The 18,808-nt window shown below is 49.4% G+C and overlaps 1 protein-coding gene across 1 annotated transcript; it reads left to right on the top strand.

Annotated features, from left to right (window-relative positions):
- Positions 1 to 11,341: 11,341 nt before the first annotated feature.
- On the top strand, positions 11,342 to 13,680 carry GUCA2B (guanylate cyclase activator 2B). Its single transcript, XM_007979192.3, has 3 exons — positions 11,342 to 11,431; positions 12,542 to 12,728; positions 13,395 to 13,680. Exons 1-3 carry the CDS (start codon positions 11,342 to 11,344, stop codon positions 13,454 to 13,456), a joined length of 339 nt encoding a protein of 112 aa, XP_007977383.1. The 3' UTR covers positions 13,457 to 13,680.
- The last annotated feature ends 5,128 nt before the right edge of the window (positions 13,681 to 18,808 follow it).

Genomic DNA, 18,808 nt, shown 5'->3' with positions numbered 1-18,808 from the left:
CTTGTCCAAGGTGTCACAGTCAGTAAGGAGTAGAGCCAAGATCTAGTTCCAGGCAGGCAGGCTGCAGGTCCATACTACCCTCTATGTGGCCACTTGAGCACTTGAGCTCAGGGGAAAGGTGGGGAGAGGCATGAACACGCAACTGGACAGTGTATTTGGAGGACAACCAGGTACCCAATGCGTCCTCACAAGCTCAGAGGTGTTCCACTGAAAAAGCTGAGTAACTCTACTCTGGAAAATGTCACTCACACCAGCCCATTCATTCAAGAAATACTCGCTGAGCATGCGCAGTGTGCCAGGTTTGTGCCTGATGGGAGAGACACACCATGAGCACATCGGACAGGGATCCTGCCTTGCAATGGAGAAGGCATACTGGGCTGGGAATCTCAAAGCTGAGTGTCACTGGGAAGTGCAGAGGGATTTGGGACTGTATTATTGGGGGCTGACTTCCTCATAGCATTGGGGTAAGCTTGCTGGAAGCAGGGGCGTTCAGCAGAGAGCTAGCTATGCTTTGTGGCAAGGGGCCATTCTAAGCAGGGGAAAGAGAATGAGATCTTAATGATGGAGACTTCTTGGGTATTCAAGGGCTTAAAAGAAATCCAGGGCAACTAGGGTGTAGAAAGGAAAGGGGAGAGACATGCCAGATAGAGCCAGATGGCATTCAGGGGCCAGATCTTTGTGGTCCCTGCATCCTGAAGCAATGAGGTAGTAGTTGTAGGGCACGTGAACCAGGATAAGAAACTGCTATTACAAATCCACTCTGAAATATACAACCTTTCAATCACAGTGCAAATATCTCACACCTAACAGTCTGAGGGATGGGTTCATTCCTGGTCAGTAAACTGCTGTATCTGTCATCTATTGTCCTAATGCCATGTAACAAACAACCATAAAGTTTCAGTGGCACACACAATCGTATTTATTGGTCAGGCCTCCAGGGTCAGATAGGGCTTGGCTAGATAGCTCTGCTGATCTCCCTGCACCCACTCCCGTGCCTTGGGTTGCTGGTTGAAGGCTGATCTGAGCTGCACAACTGGAGTGACTTGGCTCCATCCTGTGCCTTTCCATCTCCAGCACAACAGTCAGGAATGTTCCTGTGGAGATGGCAGAGATGCAACAAACAGGCAGAAACACGCAGGATTTTTTGTAACTTAGCCTTGGAACTGACACGCCATGGCTTCTGCCTCATTTTATTGCAATGGAGTACATACGCCATTGCTTTGGCCAGTGTATTCCAGCTTTATGGGAAGGGCTCCAAGTCCACATGAGAATAGATACAGATACAAGGAGGAGTGAGATGCAGAACCATTTAATACACTCTGTCTACCACAATCTCCAGCCCAAATATGTTGATTCAGGAACCCTGGCTGCTGCCACCTGAGGAGCCTTGTCATCACAGGAAACCACTCAGTAAAAGAGGAAAATAAGGAGGGAGGAGGCACGTGGCCTCTTAAGAGCGTTGAGCTACAAGTGGCACACATCACTTCCTCTCACATTCTGCTGATGAAAACCAGTCACATGACTAAGCCTACCTTCAAGTCCCCAGCCAGACAGCTGCTTTCCAGCCACAACTGTTTAGTTTGGAAGGGGAGATCAACTTTGATGGACAGTCAGCCATCTCTGCTGCAGGGAGTGACCCACCTGGGGCTACCCTAAGTTCCTCAAGGAATGAGGATCAGAGTAAGATTTTTCTGCATCACAGCACTGCCCCAGGCAGAAGTGGTGGCAAACCCTTCATCATAACCTGAATCACCTGCCAGATGTGTCAAAGAGGCACCAAAAAATAGCACATGTGCTCAGGCATTAGTCTACACTAAGTTGCTGCAAAGATACTTGTCATTGCAGATTTAATGCAGCAGAGACAGACAGAGACTAGACACATTACACTGTCCCTGGACTCCACCTCCCCTCCTGAGGCCACACCCAAGTACCCGGTGGGACGTATGTGAGGGGAATCCCCCTCCTCGGCCTCAGACTCCCCTCTCCCACCTCCTGTGGAGGCTGCCAGCAAGCTCTGGGCATGCCCAGCCCATGGGGAGAAGGAATCCCGGCAACCTCTGCCCTGCTTCCCTCTCAGAACGATGTCCCCAGGAACGTGAGCCTCTGGAAAGCCACGGGTCGGCTTGTCAAGCCTCTCTCCAGAAAACAGAGACATGACGTGAATGCCAACGATCCCCACACCCATGAGGAGGGGGATGCAATTATAGAAAATTCTGCTTACGGTTCAGATTCAATATTTGGAAGGGATAATCCTGAAATAAGAGATTGCCTGATTTCTTTCCCAAGCCTGTGAATGGTTCATTAGCTCCTATTTGACATCTGATGGTTCCGTCTGATTGGCTTTATTGTGGAGTTGGACTTTAAGAAGTCCCCAAGACAGAGCAATCAAGTTTCACAATGATCCCCAACTGCAAATTTGAAAACACAAATGGCAGCTGCGTCTTGGACATCAATCCCATGAATGCGGTGGGGGATTTGTATTTCATCCCCACTTAATGAAACTCAATCCTGCCTGGCAAATCAGGGCCCCTGACTCAGCAGTTAGGATCTCCTCCCCAGCTCAGCCTGGGTGCTGCAAACAAAGAACCCCCAGATTTGAGCATCAGCAGAGATGCAGTACGTCCTGATCTTGGACAGGGCCACTTAGGCACTGGGGCCCTGGAGGAATGAGAGGTCTCTGAGGAATGTGAAATTGAGGCTGTACTCTATAGAGGATGCTGTCTAACCATGGAGGTGGGTCCCTTGCACCAAAAACAGAAGCAATAAAGACAGCAGATGCTCGATTTCATGGTGGGGGCCCAAGGTTGCAGGAATTCCCTAGAAGGGGAAAGTAGGAAAGGCTTTGACTTGGGCGGACTTCCTGGAAATAGGATGTTTGCAGAGGGCAGAGGGAGGCAGCCCAGGCAGGAGATGTCAGCAAAGGGCTGGAGGGTTCTACTCAACAGCTCTCCTACTTCCTGACTGGAGATGGTGCCCCTTCTGGATTTCCACCACCTCCTCGGCTTCCCCTTTTGCGAGGTTAGCATTGTCCTTATCTGTGCATCTACCACGTGGTGTGGTCCTCATCTGTCCTGCTCAACCACAGACCCTTTGCAGGCAGGGATGGATGTATCCATTTCTGAGCCCTGGTGCCCTACAGGCACTTGAAATCCAATAAATATTTGATGGCTGAACAGAAAATGGCACCTAACTGTATTACACGCCCTCAGGTCACTGTTATTCCTGCGGGGGGTTAGGGGGTGAACTGGTCTCCTGGACCATAGCCTGCCATTTCTTTGAGATCAGGATTCCAGGAATCCAGGACCTTCCCTGGGGTAGTGTTCATGGGAGATGAACACTCAGTTGTTTTCTGTAACCCCTGGAAGGGACATTCCAAGGCTGGAAGGGACGACGGGACACACCTCTGGAGGATCTCAAATGTGAGGAGGGCTTTATATCTGCTGACCACCCACACAGGCCCTGCGTGTAGTGCTAGTGGCAGCCAAGGCGGCCTGTCCATCAGAAGCAGGTTAGCAGCCCTCCCTGTGTCCCAGGGTTCTCTCTGTAAAAAGGGGGAAGTTCCATGCCTCCTGGGGCTGTGTGAGGAACTCGCATGTTCACACTTTTGCAGCCTTGAGACCACAGACTCCCAGCAAGCCCTTCCTGGTACTACTGTGCCTTCGTTCCACCCTCCTCACTGCCCCATTTCGAGGCAGAGGTGTCATTCACCTCTCACAATGGAGGACACAGACACTCAGAGAAGCGAACAACTTGTCCAAGACCCCGCACTCGTGTGGACCTCCGCTGTGCCTGACTCCAGAGCGCCAGCGCCCGGCAGGCTGTTAGGCGAGACAGGGAGTTGAGGCAGGGCAAGCCTGCTGGCGCGGACGGTGTGGGCTGGGCGCGCTCCGGGTCCTCCGTGAATTCCCAGTTTCCAGGCAGCTGCGCCCAGGCCTGCCTCCCCTAGTCGGCCCCCATCTCTGCACGCAGGGACCTCTCTTCACCTCCCGTCCCGCCGGGCCACAGCGCCGCTGGCGTCACATGGGATCCCTGCCCCCATCAGCCCTTCTGCACTGCCCAGCACATGTGGCCTCCCTCCCAGCCCACCCACACACCACACACCCTCACATCCGCACGGTCACAGACACACTCACACACACACATCCATCACACACGTGCTGACACAGGCTCACACACACATGCCCTCACTCTCACATGCAGATACACAGACACAAAAAGCACCCCCATATACACATATTCCCACACACCAACACACGATCCTCACACACACGTGGACACACAACATGCTCCCCTACACACACGAGAGCACGCACACGTACACACGCATATACACACATAATCACTCTCACATGTGGACACGCGCGGACACGAAAAGCACACCTAGATACACATGTTCCCACGCGCATTCTCACACACAGATACAATCCCCACCCCCACCACACACACACACGCCTTTCACACCTGCCGTGTGACCATGGGCGAGGAAGCCGGGTCAGAGCCATGCACGTCTCCTCCTCACAGGACACTCGGGCAAAGCTGGTCTCTGGGGGCCACGTGTCCTCCTCCTTGTAGTTCTCCCTCTGCCCTGGGATGCCCCCAAGAGCCGACTTCAATGCAGGTCCCACCTGGGACTGAACGGCCTCCTCTCCTCCCCTCAGCCCCACTGTTCACCTCCGCATCTCCTCTCTGCAGACCCCAGGAACCAGGCATCAGCAGGGGCTTTTTGGTAATGACCCCTCACACTTCCTCTCCCCGCATCCTCAAGGCGCGTCGCTGGTGGTGACTGTCACGGCCATGCTTGTAGGACCCCCAGGTGCAGACATGGGGACAGAGAGGCTCTCTGTTACCGCTCAAAGCAAAGCGCAGAAATGTCTGCTCACCCCATTAACTCTCAAGGTGGTGCCTCAGGGAAATGGATTAGGACTCATTCTCCGCCTGCAGTCTTCCCTGTCATCACCAGGGGGCAGCCCTGATTCACATTTGTGTTAAATACCTGTTACCCAACTCCAGGCCGGAAAAGTGTTGCACCTTGCAAGCATTTGTATAAAGAAACCTGAAGAGTGTGTGTGTGTGTGTGTGTGTGTGTGTGTGTGTGTGTGTGTGTGTGTCCACGCACGTGTTCATGTAACAAGGTCAGTACAATATGGGTAGACTGGGAAAGTAAGTCAAAGGGGAAGACACAGATTGAATGAGCTTTAGTACAGTCACTAATATTGGAGCAAAATTTGGTTCTGAGTTTCCTGGTGGCCATAGCAAAAATCGAACCACTCATTAGATCGCCTACCTCTCCAGGGAAAAATCAAATTCATTTGGAGGGCTTCTGGGAAATCTATCACATCTTGGCTTATACAACTCTCCCTACAGAGTCTTCTGGATGAACTGTTCACGTGTTGATCCTTCCTTAAATTTTTCATCTCTCTGTCTTATGCTTTGATATAAAGTGATAGTTAAGAGCACCAGGCCCACTTTCCATCCACCTATCTTTTCTTGAACTCATTCCCATCAGGTTTTCATCCTCACCACTGTTGGAATTGGTCTTATCAAGGCCATCAGTGGCTTCCATGTTGCCAAATCGAAGGATAATTCTCTGTTTTACTAGAGCTAACCACATTTGACCAAGTGAGCATGTTCTTGCTCCTGAAGTCCTTTCTTCATTGGACTTCAAAGACGCAAGTCTCTTTTTGTTCTTCATCAACTGTTCCTTCCCCCCCGCATCCACTCTGCTGGTTCCTCCTTCTCTGCCTCACCTCCAGGTATTACAGTGCCCTAGAGTTCAGCCCTGGGACCTCTCCTCTCCGTCCTGTCACTCTCTCAATCCAGTTTCAGGTCTCTGAGCAGCAGATACACTTAGTGACCACGATATCTATATCTGTGACTCACATCTCAAACAGGTATCTCAAGCTTAACGTGTCCAGACCCAGCTCTTGATACACTCACCTGACATGTTCCTTCCCATTTCTCATCTCAGTATATGGCCGCACCAATTGACTTGAGGCAACCATAGAGCTGTCCTAGACTGCTGTCTTCATTCACTCTTTCCATCCAAGCATACAAAATCCTGAGGCCTCTGGCTTCAGAGAATCTCTAGAATCCAACCCTTTCTCATCATCTCTACTCCCGCCTCCCTATCCAAGTCACCAAACTGCCCTATGGGCAGTGGTTTGTCTGTTTTGTTAAGTACATATCCCATGGTAGCACACAATAGGCTATCAGTAAATCATTTTTTATTAAATGATCGAATGCCCTAGGGGCTTCTATGCACACAGAACACAAAAAAGCATTCTGTTTCTCAGTAAACAAGTGATTTCACAGCTATGAAAGCAATAACAACATACATTTTTTGAACACCTATCGCATGCCAGCAAGATGCTAGATGAGGTGATTAGGGCTCAGAGAAATAGAGAATGGCCCAAGGCTAAACATCTAGTCCTTGGTGGAATAGATATTTGTATCATATCCATTTATTCAACTCATCAAGTATTTGTTGAGCACTAATTATGCACCAGGTATTGCTTTGGGAGAATAAAACAGGCAAATTCTTTACTCTTATAGAAAGATGCAAGAAATGAGATGTATATATATGACAGGTGCTATGAAAAAGAAGGCAAGAGAATTAGGAGTGATGGGGAAACTCTCTGAGGGAGGAGGATCAAGAAAGATCTCTGAGGAAGTAGCATTTGAGCAGAGACCTGAATGTGGAGAAGGGTGAAGAGCAAAGACCTAAGGTAAATAATCTTGGTGTGTTTGGGGGACCTCAAGGAAGCTAGGGTAGCTGGAACCCAGAGAGTGAAAGGCAGAGTTTTTGGAGTTGAAGTCAAAGATAAAGATGGGATGCCAAAGGGTCCTTGTAGGCAGAAGCCTTTGGATTTTCCTCTGTGTGAAGCGAAAAGCCACGAGTAGGTGTGAGCAAGGGAAAGATATGATGATCTGACTCAGAATTTAGTAGGATTCCTCTGGCTGCTACGTGGAGAAAGGCCTGGAGAAGGTCCAGGGAGATCTGTATGGATGTTTGCAATGGTTAATTTTCTGTGTCACCTTGGCCAGGTCATGATGCCCAGCTATTTGATAAAACACCAGTCTAGATGTTGCTGTGAAAATAATTTCTATGTGATAAACATTTATAATCAGTAGACTTTGATTAAGCAGATGACCCTTCATAATGGTAGGTGAGCTTCTTATCCAATCAGTTGAAAGCCTTAAGAGTAAAGACCTTGGGAGGCTGAGGCGCATGGACCACCTGAGGTCAGGAGTGCGAGACCAACCTGGCCAACATGGCAAAGCCCCATCTCCACTAAAAATACAAAAATTAGCTGGATGTGGTAGCGGGCGCCTGTAATCCCAGCTACTCAGGAGGCTGAGGCAGAAGAATTGCTTAAACCCAGGAGCCAGAGGTTACAGTGAGCCGGGATCGTGCCACTACACTCCAGCGTGGGTGATAGAATGAGATTCCATCTGAAAACAAAAGAGTAAAGGCCTTCTTCAGGAAGAAGCATTTTGCATCAACGACTGCAACATAAGAACTCTAAGTTTCTCACCTGTTAGCCTGCCCTGCAGATTTCAGAGTCAAAACTGCAATATTAAATCTAATCTGAATTTCCAGCCTGCCAAACTTCCCTACAGATTTCAGACTTACCAGCTCAACAATCATGTGAGCCAGTTCTTTAAAATAAATCTAGGTAGATGATACATAGATAGATCTATCCAATAAGATAAATGTGCCAGATATTGTTTTAGGAGAACAAAACAGACAAATTCTTTACTGTAATAGAATTTACGTTCTAGGAGACAGAAAGATGCAAAAAATTAGATGGATATATATGACAGGTGCTACAAGAAAGCAAGTTAAAAGAGTTAGGAGTGATGGGAGAAGCTCTCTGAAGTAAGATTTTTTCAATGTGATTAACATTTATAATCAGTAGACTTTCTAATAAGAAATATATATCTCTATATAGGCTGTGTGTGTGTGTGTGTGTGTGTGTGTGTTCTGCTTATCTGGAGAACAAGGCTATTGCAATAACCCATTCAACCTGTGATGATAGCTTGAACCTTGATCATAGCAGTGCAGATGATGAGATATGGTTGGAATCTAGAAATATCTTGATGGTAGAGCCAACTGGATTTGCTAGTGAATTGAATTTGGCAAATAAAAAAGAGACATCATGGATGACTCCCAGATTTTTGATTTGAGCAACTGGGTGAATGGTAGTACTATCAACCGGTATGAGAGGCACTGAGGAGGCTGGTAGATAAATGAGTTTGGGACTGAGAAGAAAGGCCAGGCTAGGGCGTAAACAGAGTGTTGATGGCATTAAAGTCCTTGACATGGGACAGATCACCAAGGGGGTGATTACAGACAGGAAGAAAGAGGTCCAAAGACAGGCTTGGTGCCCCCTGGGCACTCTAACACCTAGAGGTCAAAAACAGAAGGGAAAACCAAGGAAGGAAGCTGAGAATATGGAGCCAGTGAGGTCGGCAGAAAATGAGAAGAGTGTGTCCCAGGAGTCAAATAGTGAAAGCACTTTACCCCAAGAAAGATGGAGTGGTCAGCTATGACTAATGCTGTGGGGAACTGAGCAGTTGGGGACAGGGAGAGCCCTGGGCTCTGGGCACCATAGCAGTGGGCACTGAGAAGAGAGGCCAGGGTAGAGAGGGGAGCTGCCCAAATGCACACAGGTAAACTGTCACCCACCCCACATCTGTGATTGAGTCTTCCACACAGGGTGAACTCCAGGCTCTTGTGACAGTCACTTCCCACATCCATAAAGAAGGAAGTGCCCTGATAATACCACGTCAATGCACATGGGCTGGCCAGGGGCAGCGTCAAGGATTTGCGTCTGCGGCCAAGTTGGTTGTGATGGATGGTGGATCATTTAGAGAGAGATTGGGAGGAGGTGGGTTTGACAAATAAACTTGAGTCATGTTAGGCAGATAGGGAAGTCACACCTGGTTCCCAGGGAAGACCGACGCATGACAGGCCCTGGCTGGAGGAGACACAGGGCGAAGAAAGGAAAGAGACCATGGCCAAGGGGCCCCCAGACCCGGCAGGCGTGTCCGATTGATGTGGGGTCCAAGGGGAATGAGTTTCCTCTCATGGAAAGACCATGGATTTAGGTATCAAGCCGCCTCATAACAACCTCAAACACTGGAGACTGGTCACATGATTTTTACAAATGAGAAACCGAGATCACAGAAATCGTCGCTTGTCCGAGGTCCTACAGTTGGTCAGACCCAGGTCTGGACAGAATGGCCCAGCATTGAGTTCAGCCTGTGCAAGTCAGAAAGCAGCGCTGGTCCCACTATAGATTGAGAGATGGGGCTTGTTGTGGGAGTTCCACAAGGAGAGGCAGGGAAACCCCCCTTCATGACACATCCCCCGTAAGCCAGGGCACATGCTGGGGAAACGGCTGGTTTTGGGGAGAGTCACAGGCTCTCCTGGGACAGGTATCGTTCAGTTTTTCTTTACAACAACCACTATGAGGTCTTTTGAAAAAATATTATTACTATTTTCTCTACTTTACTGATGAAGAAATGGAGGCTCAGAGAAGCTAAGTAGTGTGCCAAAGATCACACAGCTGGTAAGTGCTGGCATTTGGGTTTGAACCCAGCTCTCCTTATCTCTAAGTCCTAGGCTCCTTTTTCTATAACACCACAGGCTGAGCAAAGGCAAGAATTCCAGGTAGAAAATCTTCTCACCCCTCTTGCTCCCACAGTGACAATAAACATGGCGCTTCATTGGGCCTCAGGTTACTCATCTGTAAAATGGGAACAACCATTATGCCTATCCTTTAGGATTCAATGGGATTATGACTATAACATAGCTTTGCGCACAGTATTCAAGAAATGAGAGCTATTGTTCCCAGGTGGTTGTTTTCATTTTACAGATGAGAGAGCATGTTAGAGTCCCTTAACTTCCATATACTCTAAAGAGCAAAGGCTGAAGTCTGGATTCAAAGCAATACATAAGAAATTCCAAAGTTCACTTCAGCTTCTTCTTCATTTCAGTCTGAGATAAGAAAAAGGAAGATGGGCATTTCAGGCAGGTGGAATGAGTAGGCAAAGACATGAGATGGGATTAGACCTGTGTGAAAAGGGTTGGTATGGGGAAGCACAGTGACATCAGATTTTAGCCATTTTTGGGAGTGGCACCTTAAATGCCAAGGTGAGCTATCAGGGCTTCAATCCAATGTTCAGACTCAACATCAGGGGAGCTTGCCACATGCCAGAGTCTGTGCCTTGCAGAGTTGAGCCCTGGCACAGGCACTGTTTACAGCTGCCTGGTATGGCAGTGGTGATATCACCCTTAGAGACTTTGCCCTCTTCTCTCTGACCCAACCTTCAACCACTGGGGCAGTAGGTTATGCATTGCCTAGAAGGCAACTGTAAGATCAGGGGCTGCTACAGATGTATTACCCAGGAGACAAAGGCAACCTCAGGTGGGCCGGGGCCCTCGCTCACAGCAACCTTATGCGAGGGGTTGTATCATGCCCATTTGATGGAAGAGAAAACTGAGGTTCCATTAGAGTTGATGTGACTTATCCTAAATCACACAGCTGCAGTAGGACTAGGATTTGAACACAGATCAATCTACTTCCAACACCCCTGCTTTTTCCTCCATGCTGGATTAGGCTATTGGCTTCTGAAAGCACAGACAGGTGAGATGGGTCAAACATAGCCCAATAGCACCCAGGCACAGGTGGGAGATGGCAGGCAGAGGCCGGTTCAAAACCTGGGGCCAGGACTGGTCTGAAGGATGGTTGTTAAATAGAGCTGAGGAGAGGGAGTGAGAGAGATGTGGGTCTTGGGGGAGTGGGGCCTTGAGAACCCTGAGATCAGCCATATCTGCCCACTTTGCCCTGGACCAGCCTGTCTGTCTGTATCCTTCCCCCAGAGAAAGGACCATGGGCTGACCTGGGCCAAGGACACCTGGCTGGAGCCCCTTCTCTGACATTAACTAGCTCTGTGACCTGGGGCAAGCCACGCTCCCTCCTGAGCCTCACTTTTCCTGTCTGTAAAATGGCCTCCCTATCATCACACTCACACAGGTATCTCGAGGAGTAAATGATGGTGTGCTCCAAGGCCCCCATGGAGAGCCCAGCACGTGGCAGGCGCTCAGTGTTCAAGCACTGTGTTCCCATAGACTCTGGGCTCCTGCCCTCCTAGCCCCCAACCCCCTTCCTGGGAACCAGCCCCAGCTTGTCAGAGAGCCAGCTAGCTGTCAACCCCACCCCAGCTGGCCAGTTAATGAGTGACCAGGACTCCGGAGCCTGGCCTATAAGGAGGTGCTAGGCAAGGACACAGATGGGAGACGGTGGACAGTGGCAGGGGGAACCCAGGGAGCGCCATGGGCTGCAGGGCTGTGTCAGGGCTCCTGCCAGGAGTGGCCGTGGTTCTCCTGCTGCTGCTGCAGAGCACACAGTCAGTCTACATCCAGGTGAGTCCCTTGGCTAGCGTGCCCCTTGCTTGAAGGGCCCCACAGTGGGAGGCTAGGCTGGAGAGGGTGTACTGGGAATTTAGGGGACACCGGGGGAGCACAGGGCCCAGGGCTCAGCCCAACACCCATCACAGCTCTGGGACCAAGGCAGCTGGTGGCTGGGGGCAGCCAGACTTTGATGGCAGTGATGATGGCGATGACACCACCAAACTGATTCAGCACTGCTCCCCTCAAAGGCCCGTGCTGGTCACAGAGGTCAGAGTGTGGAACAGGATGAGGCCCCTGCACGGGAGGAGCCCAGAAAGGGAAGGAGACCCCCTGCTATGCTCCCACAGTTCTCTATATTCACCCACGTGTGGGTGGAGGGGGACAGGCTCCAGAACCATTTTCCAGGCAGGTAACCCTCGAGCTGGCATTGCAAGATGAACAGGAGGTTGCCAAGCACAGAGGATGGGGAAACTGTTCCAGGCCAGGCACAGCATGTACAAAGGCCTGATAGAAGACTGTTGGGGTTCCAGTGCCCTACCAGGGGCATAGGAGACTGACAGGAGTTGTCACAGCAGGGCCTGTCTGCCACGTCGCAGGGGATGCTGCTGGCCTCGCCCAGTGTAGCAGAGACGTCTGTGGCCTTGGTCTCCTTGGGGAGAACAAAGTGGGTCCCAGAGAGGGGTGCAGGAGACTCGGCCTCCCTAACAGCCCTACCCTCGGAGACCGGCCGCTTACAGCTGCCACCACTCTGCCATGTTAGCTCAGGCAGGCGCCCAGTTGGCAAGTATATCCTGGTGCCACGCCCCCACGGGAGATGTCAGATGAGGGAGCTGAGGCTGAGTGGGGAACAGACAGGCAGCCGGTCAGCGGCAGAGGTGGGATTTGAACCAGGGCTTGCCTGTCTCTAAAGCCTATGCCTTGAACCACTATGCCCCATAGCCTCGCTGCTTCTTCCTCACACCTCCCACCCCGGCAGCTCTTTCCAGTGTGGCCCTGGACTTCCCATAGAGACGGGGAAGGTTCTGGAGGATCCGCAGGGTTCGAGCGACCCTGGGTCTCAAGGCAGTGCCTGCCCCTGGCCCAGGTCTTGATCTGCTCCTATCTCTTCTCCCCTCCCTGTAGTACCAAGGCTTCCGGGTCCAGCTGGAATCCATGAAGAAGCTGAGAGAACTGGAGGCACAGTGGGCACCCAGCCCCCGCCTGCAGACCCAGAGCCTCCTGCCCGTCGTGTGCCACCACCCTGCCCTGCCCCAGGACCTCCAGCCTGTCTGCGCCTCTCAGGAGGCTTCCAGCATCTTCAAGACCCTGAGTAAGTGCCCCCGCTCCCTGCAGAACCTCGCTCTGTCTCCTCCCACGCCCAGGCCCCTCCACCTGGGTTGTTTCTCATAAGCACCCAGCGGCTGTGGATGGGGAGATTCAAGTAACTCAGGACCCGTCCTGCTGGCTCCCAGGACTCCCCGGGTTAGGCACTGTGAGTCAGGCATGCCTGAAACCCGCTTCATCCCTAGTCCATGCCAGGCACAGACCCATCAACAGACAATGGCTGCATGGAGCAGAGAGGAGAGCTGGCTGACATCTGCGGTGGGACGGGGGTCTGAAAGGCTTCCAAAAGGAGCTGTCAGCCAAGCCGAAACCTGAGGGATGGCCCAGAGCCGGGCAGGAGAATGTAGCAACCAGCTAGCACTTACTCAGCACCTACTGTGTGCTGGGACAAGTCGATCCTGCGTTATCTCCTCACAGTGACTCTGTCCATTTAGCAAATAAGAAATCTCAGGCATAGGCAGTGTGAGCGGCTTGCCCAGTCGCCTCTAGGAAGGAGAGCATCTGGGACTTGAACCCAAGCCCTCACTCCACCTCTAGAGGTTCCTGCCCCCAGTCTGCAGAAGACGCTGCCCACTCCCAAGCAGATCTTTTCTGCTGCCTGGCCATGGAGGGCCCAGGTTCAGGTCAGCTGACCAGTTCTCTCCCTGCCCAGGGACCATCGCTAATGATGATTGTGAGCTGTGTGTGAACGTTGCATGTACCGGCTGCCTCTGAGATGGCCCTGAGTGCCCTGAGCCCACCGGGGACACCTCGCCCTTCAGCCCACCGCCTTGGCAGCCTCCCATCCCTGTCCATGCTCAAGATGGGTCCCTGGCCACCATGGTCATCACCACCATCCCAGGGCCTGAGCAGCTGGATCTGGTGCAAAGCAATCGGACACAGGGTTGGAGGGGCAGGCCCCTGAGGCAGCCCAGCTCCTGAATAAAGATTCTACAACACACGAGTCCACGTGTCCTTTGTTCATCCCCAGGAGCCATGGGAGGAGCTTCTGGGGAAGAAGTGTGGGTTGAGGAGAAAGGTTGGACTAAAAATACCAGGTAGAAATTTTCCTGAAATTTCCAAGGCCCCGGGGAGTTGATTGATTGAACCCCATCCCAAATAAGAGGGAGCCGAGGCTCGGAGCAGGAATGAGGCATCCAGGATCACAGAGCTCAGAAGCCACAGAGCCAGCCAGACTTGGCAACCCCCAGGCTGAACTCAAGGACTCACCAGCTTTGGCGTCCAGGAGTGGGGTTGGGGCAGGGAGGAGGTGAGACAGACGGAAAGAGTGGAGGGAAGATTCAAGCAGCATGCCCTCCCAAGACATAATCAGGGCTGACTGCCTGGGGCCTGCCTGAGAAGATCAACCCTTGGCCTTCATCCTCACTCCCAAGCTCCCACTTTTCCCAGCCCCACAGGGACCATCTGGCCAGCTCCAGCTGGGAGGCCTTCCCTCCCTCTCTCCTTCCTGGCAGCCTGAGGAATATTAATAATAATTAATGGCCAACAAAGGCCAAGCACAGTGGCTTACACCTGTAATTCCAGTACTTTAGGAGGCCATGATGGGAGGACTGCTTGAGGCCATGAGTTCGAGACAAACCTGGACAACATAGGGAGATCCCATCTCTATGAAAAAATTGAAAATTAGCCAGAAGTATTTGCACTTGCCTGTAGTTCCAGATACTCAGGAGGTTGAGACAGGAGGATCACTTGAACTTGGGACGTTGAGGCCATAGTGAGCTGAGATCACACCACTACACTCTAGCCTTGGCAACAGAGCAAGACCCTGTCTTTAAAAATAATAATAATTATAGGCTGGGTGTGGGGACTCATGCCTGTAACCCCAGCACTATGGGAGCCTAAGGTGGGAGGATCACTGAGGTCGGGATTTTGAGACCAGCCTGGCCAATGTGGCGAAACCCCGTCTCTACTAAATACAAAACTTAGCTAGGCGTGTAATCCCAGCTACTCGGGAGGCTGAGGCAAGAGAATCACTTGAACCCAGGAGGCAGAGGTTGCGGTGAGCCGAGATTGCACCACTGTACTCCAGCCTGGGCGACAAGAGCAAGACCCTGTCTCAGAAAAAAATTGAAAAAAATTAATAATAATAATAATTATTATTATTATTATAGCCACTGTTTATTGAGCGTTCGCTTTATCCCAGGTGCTATTCTACTCACTTGGCACTCATGGTAACTCACGGAATCCTCAAAAGAGACTGATGAAGTAGATACTGTTATTATCACCCCATCCAGTCTAAGAAGAGTCAGGTACAGAGAGAAAAACTAAGCCCAGATCATAGACGAAGCAAAGTGACAAGGCAGGGCCCTTCCCAGGACATGTGGGCTGGGGTCCATGCTCTGACCACCATATTCCTGCCTTGCACCAGCTGATGATGTCTAAGGGGGGCCCAGTGCGGCCTCCATATCCTTGCAGCCAACCTCAGTGCCTTTATTCAGGCCGGGAGCCATGCTGGGAACTCCTGGGAGCAGGGCTTTTCCAGAATGGCCTCCCCTCAAAGCCTCGGTCCTGGGAAGCCGGGGAGGAGGAAAGTTGGAGGTTAAGGAGCTGTGCCATCTGAACTCAGCTCCCGAAGACCCGAGTGCATGCTCTAGACAGCTGCTTAGTTTTGCTCATGAGTCCTACAATCTCCCAGGCTACAGGTTCCTCCTTGCCCTCACCCCACAGGCAAGGCCTTTGCAATGCCTCCCGCAGTTCTCTGGACCTCGACTTCTCACCCCTCCATCCTCACTCATTGGGGCCTTTATCACTACCTTTGGGCCAGGCCAGACCTTCCTTCCTGGCTCTGCGTCCTGTGGGCCCTCCATGCCCACCACACCAGAGGAGCACCGCAGCACCACTCTGATGGTGCCCCTATGCCTCCATGGCTCCCCACTGCCACCTACCAAGTCTAGCCCAAGCTTGTGCACTATCTAGACTCATCTCCCACTGCTCCCTGCAGCTGCGCTGGCTTCCCACCTGCCTGCTGGAGACAGCAAAGAGAACTGCCACTGTCTGAGTCCCTGCCATGTACCAGCCACACAGCTGTGCTGCTGCCCAGAATCAGAATGATAGCAGCATCGATGAGCTGCTCTCTGTGGGCCTGGCGGTGCTTCTTCTTTTCCTTCTTCTTTGTTTACCATCTCCCCGCTTCCTCCCAAACCCCAACCCCTGGTAACCACTATTCTACTCTACTTCTATGAGTTCAACTTTTTCAGATTCCACATTTCACTGAGATCACGTAGGATTTGCCTTTCTGTGCCTGGGTTATTTCACTTAGCATAATGTCCCCCAGTTTCATCCACTTCGTCACAGATGACAGGACTTCTTTTTTAAGGCTGAATAGTATTTCATTATGTTTATGTATAACATTTCCTTGATCCATGCATTTGTTGATGGACACTTTGGTTGATTCTATATCTTGACTAATGTGAATCATGCTGAAATAAATATGAGACTGTAGATATTTCTTTGACACACTGATTTCATATTTTTGGCTATATGCCCAGAAGTAAGATTACTGGATTGTATGACATTTCTAGTTTTAATTTTTTTTTCTTTTTTTTGACACGGAGTCTCGCAGTCGCCCAGGCTGGAGTGCAGTGCTCGGTTCACTGCAAGCTCTTCCTCCTGGGCTCACGCTATTCTCCTGCCTCAGCCTCCCAAGTAGCTGGGACTACAGGCGCCCACCACCACGCCCGGCTAATTTTTTGTATTTTTAGTAGAGATGGGGTTTCACCATGTTAACCAGGATGGTCTCGATCTCCTGACCTCATGATTCACCTGCTTCGGCCTCCCAAAGTGCTGGGATTACAGGCATGAGCCACCGCACCTGGCCTTCTAGTTTTAATTTTTTGAGGAAACTTCATACTGTTTTCCATAATGGCTATGCTAAATTATCTTCCCACCAACAGTGTGTGAGGGTTCCATTTTCTCCACACCCTTGCCAACACTTGTTATCTTTTCTTTTTGCTCGCGTGTGTGTTTGTGTGTATTTATTTGAGATGAGATTTGGCTAGTTTGCCCAGGTTGGTCTCAAACTCTCATGCTCAAGTGATCCTCCCATCTCAGCTTCTCAAGTCATTAGGTTTACATACAAGTGGGTGCCACCATACTCAGCAAGCATCTTTTTTTTTTCCTTTTTTGACAAAAGTCTTTCCTACAGATGTGAGGTGATATCTCGTCATGATTTTAATTTGCATTTCACTGTGGATTAGTGATGTTGAGCACCTTCTCACATACCTCCTTGCCTTTTGTATGTCTTCTTTTGAAAAATGTCACCGGGCGCAGTGGCCCACCACTGTAATCCCAGCATTTTGGGAGGCCGAGGTGGGTGGATCACCTCAGGTCAGGAGTTCTAGACCAGCCTGACCAAAATGGTGAAATCCCATCTCTACTAAAAATACAAAAATTAGCCAGGCATGGTGGCACGTGCCTGTAATCCCAACTACTCGGGAAGCTGAAGTAGGAGAATCGCTTGAACTCGGGAGATAGAGGTTGCAGTGAGCCAAGATCGCACCACTGCACTCCAGCCTGGGTGACAGAGCGAGACTCTGTCTCAAAAAAAAGGAAAAGAAAAGAAAAGAAAAGAAAAAAGAAAAATGTCTATTCAGTTGCTTTGCCTGTTTTTAAATTGGGTCATTTGTTTTTTCGCTATTGAGTTGTTTGAATTCTGTATATATTTTGGATATTAATCCACTAGCGTATGTTTCATTTGAAATATTTTGTCTCATTCTATAGATTCTTTTCATTCCTTACCTGTGTAGAAGCAGTTTAGTTTGATGCACTCCTTTTTGTCTATTTTTGGTTTTGTTGCTTGTGGTTCTGGGGTCATAGGCAAGAAATCTTTGCCAAGACCTATGTCAAGAAGTTTTTGCCTGTGGTTTTGGGATCATAGGCAAGAAATCTTTGCCAAGACCAATGTCAAGAAGTTTTCCTCCTATGTTTCCTCTAGTACATTTCTTGTTGTTGTTGTTGTTGTTGTTTTGTTTTGTTTTGGGTTTTGGTGTTTTTGTTTTGTTTTGTTTTGTTTTTGTTTGTTTGCTTTTGGCAAAGTCTCACTGTGTTGTGTTGGCTGGCCTCGAATTCCTGGGCTCCAGTGATCCTCTTGCCTCAAGCTTCCAAGTAGCTGGGACTACAGGCGTTCACCACTGCTCCTGGCTTCTTCCAGTAGCTTTACAGTTTCAAGTCTTAAGTTTAAGACTTTAATCCATTTTGAGTTAATTTTTGTACATGAGGTTAAATAAGTGTCTAATTTCAATTTTCTGCGTGTACCCATACCATTTCTTGAAGAGACTGTCCCTTCCCCATTGTGTGATTTTGGCACTTTTTCAAAGATCAGATTGTAAATGTGTAGATTTATTTCTGGGCTCTCTCTATTCTGTTCCATTAGTCTTTATGTCTGTTTTGTGCCAGTACTATGCTGTTTACAGCTCTGTAGTAGGTTTTGAGATCAGGTAGTGTGATGCTTCCAGCTTTTTCTTTTTTGTTCAACATTGCTTTCGCTATTTGGGGAATTCTGTGGTTCCCTACGCAATTTAGGATTTTTTTTCTATTTCTGTGAAAAAAATACAATTGGAATTTTGATAGGGATTACGTTAAATCTGTGGATCATTCTGGATAGTATAAACATTAAAAATATTAATTCTTCCAATCCATGAACATGGAATATCTTTCCATTTATTTGCATCTTCTTTAATTTCTTTCATCAGTACTTTATGTTTTTCTAGTGTATGATTCTTTTCCGTCATTGGTTAAATTTATTCATAAGATGTGTGTTGTTGTTGTTGTTGTTGCTGTTTAAATGGGATTGTTTTCTTCATTTCTTTTTCAGATCATTCATTGTTAATTATAGAAATGCTACTGATTTTTGTATGATTTTCTAATCTGCAACTTTACTAAATTTGCTTACAAGTTCTAATAGCTTTTTAGTAGAGTCTTTAGAGTTTTCTATATATAAGATTATGTCATTTGCAAATAGAGTCAATTTAACTTCTTCCTTTCCAAATTGAATGCTTTTTTATTTCTTTTTCTTGCCTAATTGCTCTGGTTAGGACTTCTAGCACAGTACTATGTTGAATAAAAGTG

This window comes from Chlorocebus sabaeus, chromosome 20 (assembly GCF_047675955.1).
Source record: "Chlorocebus sabaeus isolate Y175 chromosome 20, mChlSab1.0.hap1, whole genome shotgun sequence".
In the NCBI taxonomy this organism is placed as follows: domain Eukaryota; kingdom Metazoa; phylum Chordata; class Mammalia; order Primates; family Cercopithecidae; genus Chlorocebus; species Chlorocebus sabaeus.
This window is presented reverse-complemented; position numbering and strand designations above follow the sequence as displayed.